Genomic DNA, 22,794 nt, shown 5'->3' on the forward strand with positions numbered 1-22,794 from the left:
CCATCAACAAAATATTAATTTATTCAAACAATCTAACACAAAATCATACGCTTTATTCAAATAATCAGTAAGCTTAGGAATTTTTGTATTTATTTAGTGAACACTTACGTGTATAACCATTACAGTATACAATGTTCGGAGATTTCACCCAAGGACTGTTAGATAAGTACCCTTCGTCGCTGCTTTGGCTAAACCTAGGAAAAAATACTGTGTAAAGCAACTAATAAGTATGTTAACTATGTTTAAATATCATTAACTCATTGTCGTCGAACGGTGGAGTTGAATCCAAAGAAATCACAGTTATGAGGCGTTGAAAGGATCCACAATATAGAGAGATTCAAATCCTGAAGAATAATATAATGAGGTTAAATGTCTTAGGATAGGTGCGGGAAATATGATTTTAAAATTTTATCAGGCAGAGCATAAATATTAATATTTAAAAAGAAAATCTTGCTTTAGCATTCCAATTTTAAAATGGAAAAATGTACTTTTTTCATCTAAAGATATAATTGCGATGTATTTTATTATTCTCTAACTTCTCTATATTTTTCACTTCATTTAATACGTTTAGATGAATATTTGAGAACAAATACAAAAGAACGAAATAATTCAATGGAAGCACAATTAGGTATTACTATTTAACTTTACACGCAATACAAAAATGTCGAATGAGGAAAACTGTCTGAATAACTCCGGCCTCGGGTTTGAATTAAGAGCTGGAATGTTGACTTTAAGAATGGAATTCGCATCGCATCCTCGCGAGCTACAATACGTTCAATACCATTCTGTTAGAGGTTCTTTAAAAAGTAGGTGTACCCGGCCGACTCCGGTGTAGGCGGTGTCGCTACTGTCGACGAAATCTTGTTCGATGTGTTCGATTTCTGTAAATAAAATCTTACTTCTTACTTATCTCTTCTTACTTCTTAAGTATCTTATAAATATGATACTACTGCTATCATGAACGTAAAAGTTGCTAAAGATGGTTGCTAAGGATGCATGCTTGTTACTCTTTCACACAAAAACTACTGATGGGTTTTTGATAGGCACACAGTTTATCACCTGTATTAACACATATCATACATGAGGCCACCGTGGGCGCAGCCGCGGACAACTTCTATTGTAGTTCCACTTGATGACCCAGGAGGACTAATTTGGAATGTTTCATGTAACAGAATATCTCTTACCATTCCCGTGTACACCAGAATACTCTGATAAAGGATTAGAAATAGATAGATTGTGAAGCCACTGATATCAACCAACAAAAAGTTTCTGGCTTACAAGCCACTAAGGTAAGTACACGAGGCATTTCAACTTAAGTCTTTAAAATTCAAGTAGGACAAGTCCATGGGCGACAGTGGACCTTAAGTCAATTGCAAGCCCATTTGATACTTTAAATAACAATTATATTATGTACAAATACATTATGTAATATTTTATAAACAACATAAATCTCGTCACACTAACAGAAGATATCCAGAGAATAAGCCAAGCCTACAATTATAATTGTAAGGACACAATTGTAATAGAAATTGTAACATTAGGCTGCCTTATTACACGACTCGGCGGCGTGGCACGAATTATAATTTAAGATTTAATTTGGGGAGTGTCGTTTATTACTGTCGCAATCATATATTCGTATCCCTTAGGAATACGTGATTAAGTCTACGCAGTTTTTCACGATATATGTGATGATGACGCCTATAGATCTGATTAAGAGTTAATAAACTTATAAGTATTACGTAATAAAAATATAAAACTTAATAAAAATTGTACTAGAAAACGGTGGTTATAATTTTTTTGTTTTTAAAGACTGAAATGTAAATAAAAAATCTACTATTTTGGTTTGCAACCTTTGCTTGATCATGTTATACGTACAAAGATTATATTATCTTTTAACACATTATGTAACAACCGGATAATAACTGGTTAAACATTTTCGCTACTTTCTACTAATATCCATGAGTAAAAAGTAGCAAAAATTTGTAAACAGTTAAAAGTAAGTTTTGTAAAGAGGTCTATGCCCAAGGGGAACCACAAATTTTTTATGTACGATTAGATAGAAAATAAAAATGTAGCTCCACAAGCTACTACTGCTCAACTAACTAGCTTGAGCATTTAAATAATCTCTCGCAATTCTAAAAAGTTAAATACAGATGCATAGACAATCGACTATTGACAGATTTTTCGAATAAAATCAAACATGAACCGCTCGTCGGTCGTCAAGTAACAAAGTGCTTGCCCGAGCGGCAGCGAGTTAAACGACTGCTCAGTAACTTAACCGACAAGATTGTAACTTACGCAATAGTAACCAATGGGCAATAAGCCTAAGATAGTCAAAACAGACAAGTGTCACTTATAACAATTTAAAGATAATTCATTAAAAATGTCCAAAATTTGAACCTACCTGACTCAAACAGCTCGTGTTTGCCGACCTTTGCTTGCTTATCCGCGAAGGGGTCACCAGACTCGACTGATACGGTTGCTGCTATGATAAACGTTATCATACTTTATTTATATAACCTCTATTGTTACTACTCATTAATATTGGGAAATACCCTTTTACAGAAATATTAAAATAATTCTATTTTCATGATGTAAGGTGAAGGTCAGGTAATCGTAGAATTTAGAATGATAATGATTGACGTCCACATCTAGGCATATTAAAATAAATAATACCAATATCCTATGCATGAGGTAATACCTAAGAGAACAAGAAAGACTAGCATTGTACCTTTTGTAGTTCAGATTTAGTTGTAATGTTCTATTTGAAAAAAAGTAAGCTAATTAATAAATTAAATCGCATATCATTTAAATAGCAACAACCGAATTGGTGGAACTAGATAGTTGCTCCGACGGGTTTCGAAAAATAGTCCCGACAAAAGCTTCATATACATTTCTTCATGGGACATCATTTACTCACGTTCAATCAGTAATAAGCTATATAGATATAAGTAAACTTTTTTCCATATCGATATGAACCATGAAGTTAATTAACTTAATAGCATTTTTTCTAAAGCAGCTTTTTTCATGTTCTTCTTAGAAAACTCCTTGAATCGCATAATTATTGTGGTAATGCATGAAAAATAGTTGGTCCGCCATCTCGGAGCGTCCGCCATTTTGTAGTTAGAATGACGTCACTAAGCTTATTATGCATTACCATCTAAATGAAATGTGAAAACAAAGTTACAGCTCAATCGGTTGAGGTTAAATAGTTCAAAATTCACTTAAAAGATTTGATTTCAGTGATCTAAACAAGCAAGTTAAATAAGCGGTTATAAAACATGTCTATCATGAAAGTAGGTACCCGACTCACATTATAGGGTGTGCTCTTCGCGGGTCGCTTGTATGTGGGGGTGGTTTGTACGAAGCTGGGCGATAAATGACTCCCCGGCGAGATGGGCACGCTGAATGGGGATGCTTGTTCTGTTGATAAAATTGGACGCGATGAGAATTTTTTATCAAGCCAATGCGAGGCTTTGATGGCGATTTTATTTTTGTGAATTGATTTTTTAATTTGTATGCGTACTTGTAAGTGTAATGTTTTGAATTTAAATCCATAAGTGTAATTAATGTACATTTTAAGTAAGTATGTCTGTCTGTTAACAATTTTTCTAATTGATAAAATAAACTGCAGAGCTTGTTTTTGTTTTTCGAGCATGTGTATGTCTCATTCTTTGACTCCGTCTGCAGCCAAAATCCATGAATGACGGATTTTAACATACTGAGGTGTCGATAGATTTGTCTATAGTGTAGGAATGACATAGGTTATATTGTGAAGTAATCGGGTTTTTTATATTAATTCTCTAGTCTCTTTTGTTTTGTCGAACGATTTTCTATTTTTATGTAGTAGTGCTAACTCGTAGACAATATCACGTGTAATAAACTAATAAGTTGTCCTTCCTAAACCTTGAATTTAAGGACAATAAATAATACAGATTAATAATTTCTAATTTAAAAAGGCACAAATCATGATAATTCCTGCCAACTTCTCTTTATTAAATAATTTGCATACTAAACCATCTAATGATGAAGGAAACATCGTCAGATCACGTGACTGAGTGCTCTAATATATTCTCAAACTTGTTTGAAGTTCATGAAACCGCACCCGATCAATTTTGGTTATTTACAGACCCGTAACTTTTCTCATTATGAGATGACACTCTAACCTATGTATGTGACAGTAATGGGTTGAACATGAGAACAAAGTAGATACGAGAACGAGTGCGAAATGTTTCAATACATATTGTAGCCCATTATAATACCCTTTCTTCTTCTTCTTTAGTCGCCATGTTTTTAAGGGTTAAAGGTGCCACAGCAAGGCAAGGCGGCAATATGCCTTATAACAACTGTGGTAAGCGCTGCTGTGTTCTAGTTTGAAGAATGTGGTCAAAAAGAGGTACCTACTTATAAATTTCTTATTCCTCAGGGGTAATATGATAATAATCTGTGGTCGATCCCAGGTAGGACTCCAATCCTATCAAGCATTGATTAAAAATGTACGTAGGTTAATTTACTACGATCGGTACACCGCAAGCTCCTTTTATCCTTCTTTAATTGTTTTAAATAACTTATTTAAGTAAGACTAAGCTAATAAGAAACTACTAATAAGCTACTAAGCTAATAAGAGCTCACTGGGCTGATTTAGCTGCGCTTCAAGTTTCTTTATAATCTTATGATATTCTTTTAACTGTATGTGTTGCTTCTGACATAGTTCAGTCATTCGCTTCAACTCTGTTCTTGCCGTGTAGAACTTCTTAGTCTGAAACAATTAAGTCAGATTAACGACTAACTAGCCTTTTACATTAGCTGCCCTCGAGAACTGCTACTCGAGAAGGCATTCATTATCCTCAATTTCTATTGAAAATGTAGAGCGAAGGACAAGTCGGGCCTTACAAATTATATAGTATCAAATTAAGGCTACTTATTATGTTATGTTTTAACATGAGACGGTAAAAGCAAGAGATGTAGATTCATCGTCAAGCCTTGATTATTCTACAGCTAAGCACTCAGGCACAATAAAAATATGGACTATTTCTACTGTGCCATATTTCTACTATGACTCAGGTTTGTTCTTCAAAGGTTGTAGAACTTTAGAGGGTGGTACCGAGTTACATACTTCGTCTGTCCTTGTAGTTCTGGGACTAGAATAGGGCTACGGTATCCCCTGCCTGTCGTAAGAGCTACTAAAAGGGGGCTTCCAGAGTTGCGGGCGGCAAGAGTGGGAGCTCGAACCGTCCAGTATGCTACCCCGGGAAGGACGGCGGTATGTGTGGTCGCATACCGTCGTAATCACCAGATGTTGTGGGAGAAGGGAACGCTCCCCAGAGCCCGATCCGGGCATCGCGCTTGGAGGACTCCGGTTGTGTTCCGTCGGAGATCCCGGAGTTCTCCAGCAAGCGCTGAGGACGACCACCTGGGTTAGTGTGGTAAAAAATCCACATAACCCTGCGTCGCTCCCACGTCGTCGGGCACCTTTTGAAGGTTAGGTAGGAATTCATAGATTTCTCACAACTTTGAGATCTTTTTCAGAAAAGTCTGACATGCATGTTTCCTCGCAATATTTTATTTAAACGATAAATCAAGTGATAATTAATTTATAATAGAAACCGTACTTCCAAAATTTAAAGTCTATATCTAGGATTTGAACGTTGAATGCATACTAATTAACATACACACGTAATATACATATACACACAAACATTACAAATTAAATAAACGCTAATTACGTTAGCGACAACCGGAGGACTTAAAATAACCAAAGACTATTTAAACTAACTTTAATTAATAATAAAATTACAATATAACTTAAACCTAATTATCGTCTGACCGATGCTGGGTGTCAAATAATAATGTCTTAAAATTAACTAATCTAGATTGAATCTATAAATTAAAGAGATGATGAAATGCTGACACGAACGATGAATCAATCTGCATCTGGGTTACACGTGAATCGATGAACACGGCAACGTCAGCGATCCTTCTTGTCGCTAGGCATGTAACACGCTTGTAAAACAGAAAACTGTGCACAAAATAAGCAAATTATAACATGCTAAATATTATGATAACAATCTACCTAAGTTTGACGGCCTAAAACATGGATGATTACCAAACCATACCATAGGTAATTTTGCAAATTTAATGATATGAGCAGAGGTCCAACCAGTTGCCAATGAACCTACTTTACGTAACCTTTACCACGTAATTATGGATTTGCGAAATGCATGCAGGTGCGTAAGGATGCACGAAGTTTGTACGAATATTTCGCATATAACCTTATCGAAAATGTTTAATTATTGTCTGAAATCTAACGTTAAAAATATTCTTATATATTTAGGGTTCATAAGTAATCTATATCAAAATACTGTATTTTTGAACGTATATCATGCGATAATTACTGAACGGATGTTTATTAACTTTTTCTATGGTTAAAGGCTTATGTCTGTCTAGTGTCTATCCTTTAATTATCTTTCTTCAATAAGAATCTTGACGTATTTATATTTATATTAGGAAGCTTACATTTCACATAAACGAAGACTAACGAAGTAGAAAAGTTTGATAGAAAAAATATGTTGGTTTTAGTTAGGTAGGATAGTGTGATTTTCCACAATATACAAGGCATTAACTAAAGCGAATATATATTTACTTTAGTTCAGTACATAGATAAGTGTCAACAAATATTAGGTATGAGGTATGAGAAATGTATTTTGTGTGGAATTCGCACCGATTATCACCAGTAATTTGCTATTTATCAAAAACTAAATAATTAATTTACAATAACTCATCTCGCATATTTTAACACTTAATCAAATACCATGGTTTTTAAATATTTTTCGTACCAATAACAGTTTCAGGAGTCTACATAGCCCCAGTTAAATTACCGTTTACGTTCACAATAGTAGAGTACCACGGTAAAGCATTGATTTGTGGCTAACGCTGACCCAGTAAGAAACAATACAATGCAAAAGCAACACGAACTGACCTAGGAATGTGTACATTTTAACAACACGACAAGTTTTGCTTTTCATAAAGTTGAGTAAAAAGTAGCACAATATATATTTAATACATCCAAGTCACTGCCACCCAGTAACTAAATAAATTCTTTGAGAAATCCTGTGTCGTGTTTAAAAGGTGTGTAAAGGAGTAATACTAAGCCTAGAAGTTCCAATTTATACGTGGCCGATCTCAGGTAGGACTCTTCTTATCATCAAGACTGCATACTCGTCTACTAAATCAATTTGAAACAAAATCCTTTCAAAGGTATCTCAGAAATGCTTCATCTAACATAATAAGTGGTAGCAATAAACAGCAATATTACACAAAGGCAATGTAGAGCAACAGTTCACCCAGTAACCACAATGCAAATGGAGCACGAAGCGAGCTCAATGCATTTATCTTCTTTGTTCCAACATTTCCTTTTTACATTTACAGATCTCGACTCGATTATTTCATGCATTTATTTTTTATTTTTAATAAAAACGAAATGATTCAAAAGATTATTTATATAAATTTTGACTTTTGTTTCACTCCGGAGATAGTGTTATTCTCAAACGCATTCAACTATGTACAACATCATAATAGGTATGTTTTTAATCTCTTTCATTATTCTCTCGATGGGGTTAATTAGCACATCATATAACCGCGAATTGATACGGTAGTACGAATAATATCTTCCTGGCGATGCAATTTCGCTTCCGATCTTGAAACACAATCCATACAAGAGTAAAATCTGATATTCCCGCTCCGTTAACTTTCGAACAATAAGCAATTAGCAATTATACGGGCGACGCTACCTTATGGAAAACAGTCACCATCGTTTATGAACATTTGTAACACCAAAGTTTATTTATTCATTTATTCATTGCATCAAATATGGTATGGTACATTAGATGGTATATTTTGACAATGTTCTGCACATTTGGCCAATATCGGCATGCAATGATATAAAAGTAATGTCAAATAAACTAAACATAAATTAAAATACATCAATTAAAATTACACAATATGATAATTGCTGCTCAAGTTGCCAATGCTTCGCCGGTTTTGAAGAAGAGCTCTATTCGCACCTATCTGGAAGAACCCTACAGCGTTATGCAAAAACCTTAGAAGGAAGTTCAAACTATGTTGTTCCGTTTTAACACTCTTTTTAGATGCAACCCTTATTATACACCACCGCTGGATACGACTCTCTCGCTACAACTGAACGTGGCCTGAAGTATACTTTACCACGCCACTCTAATGCACATTGATGGAGAAATAAGAAGATGCTTTCTACATTCACCGACCCTCACTAGAATTCCTAGTGACTGCTCCGCCAAGTGGATCGTCAATATGGAAAATAGCGTTTCCATATTATCCATTCCATATATTGATATACGTAAATCTACTTTTAATACTTATTTGAGAGTCTTTGAGTGTTACGTAGCAATACTGTATACAAAAATAACTACCATATCAAATTCAGACCAATCATAAAACTTCATCTCTTTTCTCCATGACGTCGAAAAATATCTCATTAGCTTTCAATTCTCTTATCTAGACGTATACTTCATTATAACACTGTTTATGACTTCTACTGATACGAAATTCGATAGAAAAACCAATTACTTTTATACGGCGTCTTACCTGTTGATATGAATACCTATAAAATGTTTTTAAGTTCAAAGTTGAAAACTAGTGAAACTTATTATATTTCAACATTTTAACTTGTAAAATTAAAGTAACAAAAGAACATGCAGTAGGTACAATAGGTACAACTGATGGGAATTGGCCAATGGTCATTGCCTCTATGAACATCTGTAGCAAACTCCACATAGTACAGGGTTTCCACCAGAACCCGATCACAGAAGCGTTGCCATTCCTGAGGAGTAAAATCGCTCATATATAAGTCAGCCGGAATCCACACTCATCCATAGTAGAACATAAGAACGAAGAACATACAAACTGTTTCAAGCTAGAAATGCTTACGTAACTGTAGAATCCGTGATCGATTTTAGATTCTACCTAGTCTGTTAGGGTTTGTAATAGATGTCTGAGCTTCAGTAACTTTACAAGTTCCGACCTATCACGAACGGTATGTCAGTCAGCTGTATCTAGACTGACACGATTGTAGAGCGCGATTGACACTTCGATTGCTTACAATTATTAAGGCATTCAATCTTCAGAAGCCTTAAATATTATTAAAAGTTAGTAAAATATTTTATTGATATATTGACATACGTCCATGATTAATATATCAATGTAAGTACTGCTTGTCTGCTGAAGACTAAAATTTGGAAAATTATAGTATTTAGTCCATACTTCATCTTACTTTTTAATTTACCTCATACTAATCGGCGAAAACATATAAACACGATACGTTACATGAAAAGTTTCAATATTGCTTCGTTGAAATCTATGATTTTCGTCGTAAAATATCACGGCATATCGTCATGGGGCGCGACGCCGTAACGTAGAATATGTTTAAATAATTAACTATATTTAAATAATTATAGTTTAAAAAATAAAACCACGCTAAAATCGCAAAAGGAAAATTGTTAATCCTGGTTCCTGACGATCGTGATGAGGAGAATGGGATAAAATTATTAAAATCGTGCACTGTCATCGGTTCTTAATAATTGTTCAAAATTTTAAATAAATCGGATCATTCAAAGTGGGAAAAAATCGAGTTCAAAGATTCCGTTACATACATACATACAACCCAAGCTAATAAAAGCGTGGTAAAAAGAATCGTTACGACAAAATCTTATTAAATTCCCTCCAAATTCAAACGGAAGTAAATGCCCATCACTAGACTGTCACACTAGAATTTCATTAGCTATGGACTAGTGAAGTCCATCGTAATGAAATTCGTCGGTAGAAGGCCGGGCTGGGGTAATTAGGTTAGTTAATTACCTTCGGTAACAGGTAACCCTCGTTTCATACGAGTCAGGTTAACTAAATGTTGGTGAAAACTAAATTACGTCACGTTTGATAAGACTTTACAAAAAACGTATTTGCTCAAAGTTACGAATACATGATTTCTTTACCCGGTTTTAAGATATATTTTATAGACAGTTATTAATATTAGATACCTAATGGTTATGCCAGTTGCACTAGAGAAATTGTTGCATCAATAAGTACCTTTTAATCCTACGGCTTTAGAGGAATGATCTTACTTGTGAAAAAATAAAGAAACCTTGCAAAGAAAATTTGTATCACTTATTCATGATTCATCTTTTATCTTCAATGGAAAATAGTGTCCTCACTAATTAATAAAAATATTGTACACATGTCTAGAATTTTTGACAAATTTCAGATTCACTGTCTAATAGATTATATTCCTATAAGAACTTCGGTAGAAACATATATAAAACACTCTTATATAGAAACGCAACGTATCTTTTAAATTTCAAGCTATTCCATTAACTACTTTTACATTTAACGGACACAAACTATGAGAAAGCTGATTTTGTATACAGAATGATTTTATTTCTTACAAAACCTTTTTATTTGTTTGATATCTAGGTACTACTTACACTAAATTAACATACCACTCGTCCATAGATTTAATCACGTCATTAATTAAAAATTATTGAACTTTCTAATCTTAATTTAGGGCCGCGATAACATAGTAATATAGTACTTCCCAAGCTATTACATTACAAAATACTTATTAAAAGATAAGCTTTCGGTCGCTCAGAAATGAACCATTACGTTCACTACGAAAGTAATATTAAGTAAGTATACATAATATTCAAGCTCGTTATCCCCTTGGTAGAGACTTGAATAAAACTTTTTTATATATTGTTATCTGTGTAATATGTAATTAGATGGACATATAGAAGAATCTCGTTAACTTAGTACGATCCCACAGCTGGGCAGGGGTGATATTTCTGAGTGAGAGAGATTTAAATCATAGTCTATACTGTACCCTTACCATGAGTTTTTACGTTTCGACAAATATGACTGTTTTGTTATTTGTTTACGTATTTGCCCATACAAATTCCAATCAGCGGCCCTAGCGGATTGTGTCAGAACTAGGAAATCGTATGGGCCAATACAAAAACAAATACCAAAACAGTCATATTTGTCGAAACGTAAAAACTCCTGGTAAAGGTACTGGTCAAGTGCGAATGAATATGGTGAAAGTCTAAGTCAAAATTGTAGAACTTAAAACTCTTCAAGATTCAATGTGGCACCACTGTCACACCTATTTATTTTCTGTTATAGCAGTGTTAATGATGAACACGTACCGTTTTAGGTTTTAAAAATAAATTAATTAAATATATTCTTTACATACTTTTTTTACATTTAATATTGGTTTTAGTATATAGATAGCGATGACCACTCTACATAAAGTTTATTTTATAACCCTTCACCCCTTCAATAATCTATCTTTAATAAAAATAGATCACAGAGAAAAACAATTTTCAAATGCAAATCACTTGATAAACTTAAATTAAGAAGAACAAATAACCAATTATATTTACCGACTGCAATAAATAAGACAATAACCGCCGTCTGTGCTGCCTCTGGAACTGTATGACTTCGCAGGACTTTTTAATTAATTCCTCTGGATCCGTGAAATAGTCTTGAATCTCGGGATTCATCTGCAATTAATATAAGTATTCATTAAAAAGTTATTTATAAAAAATAAAATGAGAATTTCATTAAATACTTACGTCAGGTACTAGCTTCATAACAGAACAAGGTGCCCGGCAAACCAGACAGGTACTTTCCTTTCCTTCTAAAGAAATATATTAATTTATTGATATTGAAATTAATTAAAAGCAATATAAGTTTATATATCTTCTTCGATACAAACCATTATTCAAGCAATTATTGCAAAACATATGACCGCATGATGTCAGATGAAGAGTAATTCCAGGTTCTAACTGAATAAAGCAATTATTACAATGTATCCAATCCATATTTCTACAACAATAACATTTAATTTAATATATTTATAGCCTTCAGATCATAACTAGCAATTTAAGTGCTTCGTTGTTTTTAATCTGCGCAACTTCGTTACTTTTTAAAACTTCAATTTTAATTGTAATGCAAAGATGCGTTAAAACTGCATTTGTTTTTTTTAATTTTACAGGTATTCGGAATTAAAGTTTATATTTAAATAAATTTGTAAGACATTGTTATTTACACTGGAATTTTAATGCCACAAAAATGGGAATTATTATTTTTGATTAAATATATTTTTATATTTTTAAATATAAACAACCAAATAAAAATTTAACTTTGGCAGAACGCGACAAATTTTGTCTCTTGTCAAGGTCAACATAATTTTTATGTTTACTCTTCCAAATTTAAAAAAGTGACACTAATATTTTATTTTTATTTCATACAGCTAAAGTCTTTACACATACTTTTAATCATCTAAGCTTATCACAGCAATACTGTAGGCATATAAATTTTGTATTTTTCTCCGCCGATATCGAATGAAGAATAATAACAACAAAGATAGCTCATGAATATATATAAGAAGTCGTTTTAACGTCGTCCAGTAGTGTTTACACGTTTGCGTGGTCGCCCGTGTGACCATGACTTTGATATATCTTTTAGTTCTAGTGGCCCTGACCAGTGTAAATGTCAGCTGTAAATCCGCATGTATGTTGCAAATTGTTCTTTATGTATTTATTATTTTGAAATTGTAAATATTAGTGCATGCAAGAAATAAGTGCTTGTAAATGTTTAACGTTTTAAGTAAATAACATAAATAAATAATTTGATATTTTATAAATAGGTAAGTAGATATAATAAAAACATTACAAATCATTGATAAAAATTGATTACCACAGATAATACTATTGTTCTCAATTCGCGCGCATTTTGTTTTTTTTTTTTTATTCACTGACAACTTAGCTACGCCTACGTAACGAAAATTATTCATATTTTAAATTTATTCTTCAACATAACTAAATTAAATAAGCGTTGATTTTAAGTTATGCTTGGCGAGAACACATTAAATAGATTTGCGATAATTACGTAAAAATAATTTTGTAGACATTTGACCTTTTGGTCACAGATTATTTTTAAAACTCCAATAGCATACAAGTGACTCGATGATAATATTTATTATGAAAGTTGATATTTTTTACTCATTGTTAACCTGTTGACATTTTATTTACGTAAATAAAATACATAATAAAACGGTTTCTAGATAAAATATGCGTGCCGTCGCAATATCTGAAGGCATGCGAGGAAATGTTGGAGGTGCCTACCAAGAGCAAAGCAGCTTTGGAATGTGTGCCGGCTAGAGATCGGTAAGACAACTTTATTATCTAAGTCAAAACAAATATACACAGATAGAAATACATATCGGATAGTATATGCTCTATCTTGCGCTGACTTATTATATGTATTAAATTTCTTATATATTTTTTTTTTGAGCTCTATAGTGTCTCGTTCATGAACGATGCGAAAATTAGCTTTTAATAGTAGTTGTCGTAAGTTGGGTTCAAATTTATGCTACTTTCAAAAGTGTAGTATAGGTAAGAAATTTTAAATTAGTTTTGGAAAAAAGTTACAATTTCTCGTGTAGTTGTCAACTACATACAAATTAATTAGTTTATCAAGCCTACCAAAAATTATATTTTGCGTTCTAAATATAGAACAGAGATTCTAAAAAGTATCTAAATTCCATATTTAGAACGTAATGTGTTACCTAGAATATTCTAAAGAAGACTAGATCTTTAATATTTTACTTGTAGGCGACCATCTATTTCGGGTCTATGTCCACTCAAATAATGTACTCGTCTATTATTTAACTAGCAAAAAATAACCGGACGTCAGCATATTTGAACATTGTGCAAGATTATAGTTATAAGTAACCATAGATTAGTTGGCTTTGCAGCCAAATAAGACAAAACGGGCAAATTAGAGGAAGGGGAGGTGACATTTTAGTAAATTAATAGCGCATGTCTAATGAATATGTTTTGCTATACAATTAGATGAATAGGTGGGCTTATGAACAAGAAAATTACAAATATCTAAGCGTTTACTTAACTACAAGGTCGGAAGTAACTTATTACATTTATTTAAATTAAAAAAATGAAAATGGAAAATTTATTCGATCTCTTCCTCTCGGATTCTCGGGCTAATTACAAAATCAATCTCCACACAATTTATGCTCAAAATAATATTTTTGATATTAAAGATTTCATAACAATCTTCGTTGTTCTTCTTCGTCAATCTTATATAGTAGGTACGTCCAACACTTCCAACAAAGCAACATAATGTATCTTGTGGACGAAGATATTTGATGAGAGCCATTACAGCGGCTCCGTTCGCTAATGGACCGGCTCTCCGCTTTCACGAGACATCCTGTAACCCAAAACACGCACTTAAGCACTTCTAAAGGATCGTTCGGTCCAATCTCAGCCGACTCTATCATCGACTATATCACCAGTATGTTATGTTATAACTGTTATACAAGTGAAATCTCATTTGTTATTGTTGTATAATATTTGGTATTTTATATATCATATATAAACTTAGCTGTGAATTTAGTAAATATGTCAATAAATGACCAAATAAAGAAGATTATAGCTATTTGGCCACGAACCTTTATGTGCCACTTCTGAGCTACGTCTACCCATATTTTGAAAAAACTTAGAACGTACCCCACCATGATGCTCCAGTGCACATGTTTTCTACGGTTAAAAGCAAAACTTTGTGTTATTTAAAAACATAAGCGACGTACATGTGAATAAAAAATATGTACGTCACTACGTCACATTTCTATTTTTTATGGTAAAAATAGAAATTATTTGAGTCGTAGGTAATTAAGAGTATGTTTAAACCTACACTGAATAAAAACTGAATAAACAAAATGGAGAGCAACGAATGCCCTATGGCAAAGTTGGCAATTGCTGAATAAGGGTCGCTGGTTGAATAGAACACAGAAGTACTAATACGTAGAAATGACTTCAGGCGTAGATAAAATAAACTTTGTGGTCATAATAAAAATAAACAACCTTAAGAGATAAAACAGTTCACATTATAGATAAACAATTGTTTGTTGCGAAGTATTGTTTTTATTATTTTCTTTGATATAAGATATGATCTTAAAATATTTAAAAAGTTACATCATATAGAATTCTGAAAATATATTACAACAAAATTTCCACCACAACACACTTCATAACACGTTAATTAGTCGTGGATAAAAATGTAAATAACATGAACTTATGAGATTGTCATACCGGTTTAATACAAAAGGTTTCAAAATTATTTGTGTCTGTGATTTATTGCGACTTTTACTATCTATTATTTTTTTTTTATGAAGATTTATGCTATCAGCGTCCCAGAAAATATTTAAGCGAGCACATGGCAGTAGAAAGCTTATATAAGTATAATTGAGGCTGCTAGAACCAGAGTGGACTAACTGTATTTTAATCTCCATATTGTAAATCATTTTTTTGTAGTTAGGCTACTCTGGTTCTAACAGCCTCAGAGCCTCAGAGGCCTCTTATACATTACGAAAATACAGATAGGTCAAAAGTCATTAAAATGCAGTTAGGTCACTCTGGTTCTAGCAGCCTCAATTAGCTGAAGTACCAAGCCCACATTCATGCTTACCCTTGAACGCCATTTCTAAATAATACAAGCTCTATGATATACAATGTGCGGTGGACCCGCCTTCAGGGAGGCCTATTTTCAGTCCTATAGAATATAAAAGTCATTCAACTGTGTACAGATTAAAGACGGTCGCCGTAATAGTTTTCTACATTATTAATGGTAGTTCTTCTGTACAGACAGTTTTTTAGACTAAAATAGTTTCTTTTCTATCTTATTCATTGCAAAATATTATAAAAAAATACTCTTTATAGACCATATTATGGAATGATTGGCTTGCGTTTTTTACGTATAATGATAAAGCTCTTTGTAGTACGAATACTCTGGATCCTCGCTAAATATTTGACCAGTTTTAGCACTAGGTATAAAGTAAACAATAGATTAAGTATTCCAAAGTAGTCGTAAGTCAGTCAATATGGCTTATATTGAAATAATGACAGTTTTCGGATCAAGCCAGCCTATTGATTAAACTAAATTTTAACCAAATATAATCATTATCACACATAAATACTTCTGTTCAGACAAATATTTGTGTTATAATTTAGTAGAGTCTGAAGAAGAGAGATTTTACTAAACATATTGTCGCAACTTATTATTCACAAAAAAACGCGTAAATCTATAGCCAGCCGGCCACGCAGTACTCGCATTAAATTGGCCGTGCTATTAGTGAGGCGACAGTGGCCAATTTACCACTTACCATCAAGTGGCTTATCTGGAAATTTGTTCATCTTGCTTTTAAGAGTGTGTTTTTCCTCATAGAGTCCATGTGGAAAGATTTTAACAAGCAAAATGTCATAGCAATTTTATTACTAACAGTTTACCATACAATTGTTCTGTATTCGATCTCCGACTCTACAGACAATGAAGTCAAGAATTTTGACTTCTAGTTTGTTATTTTCCTGTTTATTCATCTTTATGTATGCCTTGACTTTGTCTATGGATTACTTGTCGTCTTTAAAAAATAACTCACACGCAATATCCACCTCATTTCACATTCAGAGGATAAGGATATAAAATGCCTACGAAAAAATAAGGCAAAAATTTAACACATACTCGTGAATAGTAGAAATCCAAGCACGTATCTTCTGAGCGCAGGCAGCGAATACAGATCCGAAATAAGAACATTATGTTGGCTATTGTTGTTTCCGTCGTATTGTCTCGCTATTCAGTTTCGTTTTATAATTGAAAATAACGGAGAAGCACTTTGCAAACAGACAGCCGTTCTGTCTACAGTTCAAGCAGAGTTCCACATTTTTAGCGTCTGTTTTTGTCGCATTTTGTTTAATTTATTTGCCTTTATTGTGACGCTACTGTGTTGCTATGTCTACTTATAACTAGATACTTTTTTACATTGCATAGATAATAACGTAAGCCTTTACACTATTCTAAAAACGAATTGTGTATGGTTGTGGTGTTACCACAAAAGAACCAAAAAATGTAGAAATCTACTAATTTTCGTACATCTGAAATTACTCTTTCTTGGTTTCATTATTTTTTTATTAAATTATTAAAAAACATTAATTTAACTATGTCCATATAAAATAATTGCCATTTTTAAAGCATTTTTATCTATTTTTAGGGTGGATTGCCTTAACTATGTACAGCAGCGCCAAGCTGACCTCGTCCCTGTGGACCCAGAGGATATGTATGTGGCTTCGAAGATCCCCAACCAGGACTTCGTGGTCTTCCAAGAATACAGGACTGATGATGAACCAGATGGTAAGCTTAATGTTAACATATTTCTAAATTATAATTATCATAGAAACATTTACACGGTGTAACAGTCATAACACCGCGCCAACCCTAAAGGGAACTAAATTGTTTTTATTTCCGTAAAACAACACAATTTTATGGGTATATTTTAAGGGTGGGTAGCACCGAAGGCTCGTTTAAAGTTTGCGTTAAAGTTAACTATAACGATAACTTTGACGATAGCGATGGACTGTAAAACTCTGTGTTGCGCCCAATTAATTTATCATTAACATAACTTGTGTCACTGTGACCACAATTTTAGTCGCTGTTAACAGATAAGGAAGTTGACAAAAACAATAACAGTAACAGACTTAAGTTAAGTGTTAGCTATAACGTCATGTTAACCGTGTCTAAAATGGTGCAACTAATCAATTGCCTAACCGTAGATTTGACGGCTAGTTAAGCTTTTGTGAACGTTAAACTTACATGGTGCAACCCGTCCTAAAGGAAACAAAGGTAGAGTTAAAATTACCTCCAAACGGAGTATTATCTCCCTCGACAATGGATTAACGTGGCACAAAGTATAATTATTCGTCGCAATGAAACATAATGGTATTCGGGCCCATAACAAGCTAACTTTTGTAATTATTACTTACTCGGCGAAAGAAACCGCGCTTTGTCAATGACAAACTGTAATTAAATACAATATTTTAACAGGGGTTTGGACTCGTGAAAACGAAACACAATATTAGACGTCATTACAAGTTAAATGAATGGTAAAATTAATTTCCTCAATGTAATAAAAGATGTAGGATTGTAGGTATGTCCGTAGATGTATCAAGTCACGCAGACAATAAAATCTTTAAATACCACGTTAAATTACTGTTAAGTTATTTCAATTATAAAATTTTCTTATTTATAAAATTCTTGTGTCACAATGTTAGTTAGCGTACTCCTCCGAAACGGCTTTACCGATTTTCACCAAATTTTGTATGGATATTCGGTAGGTCTGAGAATCGGCTACTATCTATTTTTCATACCCCTAAGTGATAAGGGTTTCACCCTTAACATTTTTTTTTATTTATATGGCAACACAACGTCTGTCGGGGCAGCTAGTATTAATTATAACATAATATGATTCCCATATTATAAACAGAAAACCAAACCTTAATTTACGAAGAGTCCTACTATCCTAAACAAATATGTATATAAGCGAATCGTATACTGTCGGATCCATTAGATATTACGAGTACCCGTATAGAATTAAGATAAGGGATTGGGTATTGTGAGGCCAGATGAGATAACTATATGGGTCCGTTTGACTAATAGATCGGAAATAATAAAAGCTGTTCGATATGTGACCTCCTTTGATACGGAAAAATGTAACTGGATTATATTTTGGGCTATCTTTTGTATCCTCGTTTATAAAAAAACGATATTTGATTTTATTTTGTGCAAACATAAAGGCTCCGTCATTTGATCTGCATGCCTTTCACTAGCATAAAAGGATTTTTTAACTTATGTGTAGGACCTCAAATTTTTTCTGGCAAAATTTTACATTTATAGTGCCCTCTGTCATTGTAGTTATAAAGTCTGGTCACAAGCGATTCGGTCCAAAATTACATGGATAAACAGTTTTATGTTGTAACATTACATAAGCATTTTGAAGTCATACAATAATAATACCTATACGTTTTATTGGTTGTGATTAAACGTTTTTAAATTAGAACCTATAATTCACAAACAGATTGTTTGTGAATTATTGCATATAGGAGTATAGGGCTGCGTCCCCATCACCACGGCGCGGCGCCGCCATCGTGCCACGGTACTACGCCGCCACCGTATCACGGCACGGGGCCATGCCACAGCGGCGCCGCACACGGCGTGCCGCGGACGGTGCGTCGTGGGCGCAACTGCCAGTCCGCTCTGAATATAGAAATGAATGAATATTGATCTGTGTTAATATTTCCAAATACCCAAATAACGACAACAATTTATAATACTTCGAATTCCGTTTAATACGAAGTCCGTATTAATTTACAATTAACATGGATTGAATCGAAAACGTTAAACGTTAATTAAAGTTAGTTGTGCTCATATTTTCCATAATATTGAAGTAGCAAATAAGCAGTCTACCAAATTACAAGTAGTCAATGGCCCATGACACATATGTTACCTACTCCATATAGAAAAGGGATCTACCTGAAGCCTACCACCGTTGCCACTCGTGAGGACTAAGATAGCCTTATGTGAGAGTCAGCCAGCATCAATAGCGTTTTACCGAAGTTCTAGCTTCCGTGCGCGAATAAAATTTTAATCCTATCTGAGGTGAACCAGGTGCGTTACTATCTAAGTTATGACGTCTCGAATAAGACACTTACTTATGTCTTATTCTTATCTTACTACATGCTTCAAACCAAGCATTGTTCAACACCTACGATGCAAAGTAGATGTGGCACTAGTGTAAAATTACCATTAGACTACTTTGAAACTGATATCACAGTTAACATAAACAGGAATCAAATTAAGAACCAAATTAAATTGTAAAAGAACGTCATACTCAATAAATATATTTTAATTATCTAAAACAAACATTTTTGTACGAGAATTTTCCCAGCTGTCTTAATTTTGATTAAATTACCAACGTTTAAGCTCCCGGAATAAATGTTAGAGAATCATTATAAGGACTTTCACGATAGCGATGGGATAAACGATAGAGAGAATTCATTGAAAGAAATAAAATCAAACGGTGGAATCATTTTCAATTTCAACAGTTTCATATTAACGGTGCTACTTATTAATCGTATCCCTGAAAGTCAAGAAGAGATATAAATGACGCATCCAACTAAATCAATGAGCCGTTAAATTAACGTCATCTGTCACCGTCATCTTGATTATTGTATTAGGTAATAACCATGAATATCAGTTAGGTCTAAATTTACATGAATTAGTCTTCTGAATATCAGGAAATGAATGCCAAATTAAGGTAGTCCGCTGCGATATTAATATAAAATTGATTAGCATACTTACGTACATAACTATCGAGTAGAATAACGTAAATAGGTGAATATGAAGAATAGCCCAAGTATCTGCAGTCAAGCAAACGACTCCTAGCCAGAGGTGTAGATATTACTTTAAGAAGGTGCGAAAAGCAGTGGCGTAGTCCGATAAAAAAGCTCTCTATCGTAAGCGTAGATAGTTCTTTATTAAAGTAGAATAGTAAAATAATGTAGGGTGTTCTCTATAACATCTACTCACTATCATAATTATTATCATCGCTCCTCTCTGGCTATTGAACAATTTCTTTACAATCAGAAATTAAGAAAGTACTCCTCCAGAGACAGTTTAAAACAAGACTAAGGCAGTTGAGACCGTTGAGTAAAAAGATAAACGCTTTCAGCTTCTTCTAGTTACGTAATATGCAAATGAGAGAAAGTTTACAAAATAAAATTGTTCGTCTTTGAAATTGTAGTACTTTTAAGATAAAAAAGTTTTGTGAGTTAGAAGATCGTTATCGCTTACTTGTTTGCGTGTCAAGAAATATAACAATATAAATAAACGTTTCTAAGTTTTATAGATTTTTTTATGTTACGATACATGCCAAGAACGAGAAATACGATACCATGGAAAGACCTAATAGGGATAAATAATTGAACAAAGTGTGGAAGTTTAAGAACTATGAACTCCTCAAAATCTATTTATCAAATATATTTCATATAAAATATAGCCTATGTTACTCGTGGATAATGTAGCTTTCGAATGGTGAAAGAATTTTTAAAATCGGTCCAGTAGTTTTTGAACCTATTCATTACAATCAAACAAACAAACAAAGTGTTCCTCTTTATAATATTATTATTAGTATAGATATCGCCTTCTATCTATTGATGATAAAGAAAAGCTTTGGTACAAGGAGTAAGCTGAAACTATCTACATACTACGTATTCAGAAAAATGCTATAAGACAATATGCTAAGAATAGTTAAAATACGAGTAAATAAACTAAAAGAAAGCTATCAGCAATCAAAAATCAACTGGTTGCACTCCGGGAGTGCCGACAGAAGTGAAAACTTGAATAGTAACGTTGTGCTATTTTGATATTTTGGAATGGTTAGAGAATAATTTTTCACGAATTGCTTTAATTATCAGTATAAAATTACTATCATTTATGAGTTAAATACAATATTCATTTATTGCGCTATCGTGCACAAAAATGACGTGTCACAAAAAGTGCACAACGCCGCTAAATAAATTTTCACCTCAATATGAGGAAAACGAAAATAATCATACATACTTTTCCGAGCCGTTCCAGTTTAGTCCTTAGGGGTAGCGGCGTATCTGTGACCGACCTCAGGTAAGAATATCTAATCTTATCTGGGGTTGATTACAGATGTCCATGGGCGGCAGTAGCCACTTACCATCAGGTGGACTGCATGCTCGTTTGCTGCTCCTATATTATAAAAAAAATCAGCCTCATCATCATCACAAAATAAACACCTTTCTACATTCTGATCGGAATTAATGCTCTTACTGAACTCACCGCTATTCAGGTATTCATGAAATGGCGGCTATTCAATATTTGCGCTACTTTTGCGCTGAAATTGTTTCTAAAAGGAATTTTTCATGGGCTGATTATATGCGGGTTATATCTTTGAGATCTTTTGATGTTTTAAGGTAAGGTTTTATTTCATAGGTTTATACGTTTGGAATTGAAATATCAAAGGAGATTTATTGAATGTTCGTTTATATATTCTAATAAATAGGTCATATTATTTGAAAACCTTAAAATGTTTCATTTTTCATCTTCATGAGTAGAGCAAAATAATGACGAAGAGTACACTTATTTATAACATATAGTAGGTGTCATAGGATGTATCTATGTATATACACAAAGACGTATGTGTGTTGTATATGTATAAATATCAGAATAGAAATTTAAATTCATAGTTTAATGATTGCCTGGACGGGGAGCGAACTCGTACCTATGTTGTAGACCTTTGTAGAAACCACTAAGCGTAGACTCATCTATGCAATATCGTGATCATAAACATAGGACTCATAATAAAATAATACCTCAATAAAATAAGCGACTCACTTTTATGCATTTAAACTGTCGCTTCTACTCGTAGTATTATTTATTCTGTGCTAACTTTGTTTAATAAAAACATTTAATTCGCAATAAAACACGTTCTAACAACATTGAAATCTGCAACGTTGCCTCTTAAGAACTTATATCGTTAATAAAGTACTGTTTATATCCCATTTTCTGAGCTATTACCCTATTTACCTTTATTGACGATGAAACAAAACGAGTGCTAAGATATATTTGCAAACGCAATAATGACATGTACTACGTTGTATATATTGTAATACGTTCAAAGTATATACGTATAGACGTACATTTTACACCAAAAGTTGTAGTTAGAGCCCAGTAAGTAGTTACCTATAGCGCAGTAGTACGAGTATAAGCGAAATATCATTTGATTTTATGATATCTGTGAGGTATGCAAAGAGTTCTGTATAATTTTCTCAAAAG

The 22,794-nt window shown here is 33.3% G+C and overlaps 2 protein-coding genes across 3 annotated transcripts in view; one reads left to right on the top strand and one right to left on the bottom strand.

Annotated features, from left to right (window-relative positions):
- Positions 1–57: 57 nt before the first annotated feature.
- Positions 58–12,007, bottom strand: LOC140744775 (E3 ubiquitin-protein ligase RNF212B). 2 transcript variants are annotated; one of them, XM_073076433.1, is made up of 8 exons: positions 11,804–12,007; positions 11,661–11,725; positions 11,469–11,588; positions 4,633–4,759; positions 3,314–3,423; positions 2,405–2,482; positions 782–881; positions 58–194 (listed from the first exon to the last, which is right to left on the bottom strand). In XM_073076433.1, the coding sequence occupies exons 1-7, from the start codon at positions 11,907–11,909 to the stop codon at positions 789–791; spliced, it is 699 nt and encodes a 232-aa protein (XP_072932534.1). In that variant the 5' UTR covers positions 11,910–12,007; the 3' UTR covers positions 58–194; positions 782–788. The 2 variants fall into 2 exon arrangements, with proteins under 2 accessions (XP_072932534.1, XP_072932533.1); XM_073076432.1 differs by lacking the exon at positions 58–194 and having other exon boundaries at positions 636–881.
- A 436-nt stretch (positions 12,008–12,443) lies between these two features.
- Positions 12,444–22,794, top strand: part of Tf (transferrin) — a 36,020-nt gene continuing 25,669 nt past the window's right edge. The window contains exons 1-3 of the mRNA XM_073076423.1: positions 12,444–12,600; positions 13,154–13,256; positions 17,150–17,289. Of these exons, the coding sequence (XP_072932524.1) occupies positions 12,534–12,600; positions 13,154–13,256; positions 17,150–17,289 (310 nt within the window). The 5' untranslated portion in view covers positions 12,444–12,533. The remainder of the gene's footprint in view (positions 12,601–13,153; positions 13,257–17,149; positions 17,290–22,794) is intronic.

This window comes from Epargyreus clarus, unplaced genomic scaffold, assembly GCF_041222505.1.
Source record: "Epargyreus clarus isolate Ecla_fem2 unplaced genomic scaffold, WU_Ecla_fem_2.2 ptg000009l, whole genome shotgun sequence".
In the NCBI taxonomy this organism is placed as follows: Eukaryota; Metazoa; Arthropoda; class Insecta; order Lepidoptera; family Hesperiidae; genus Epargyreus; species Epargyreus clarus.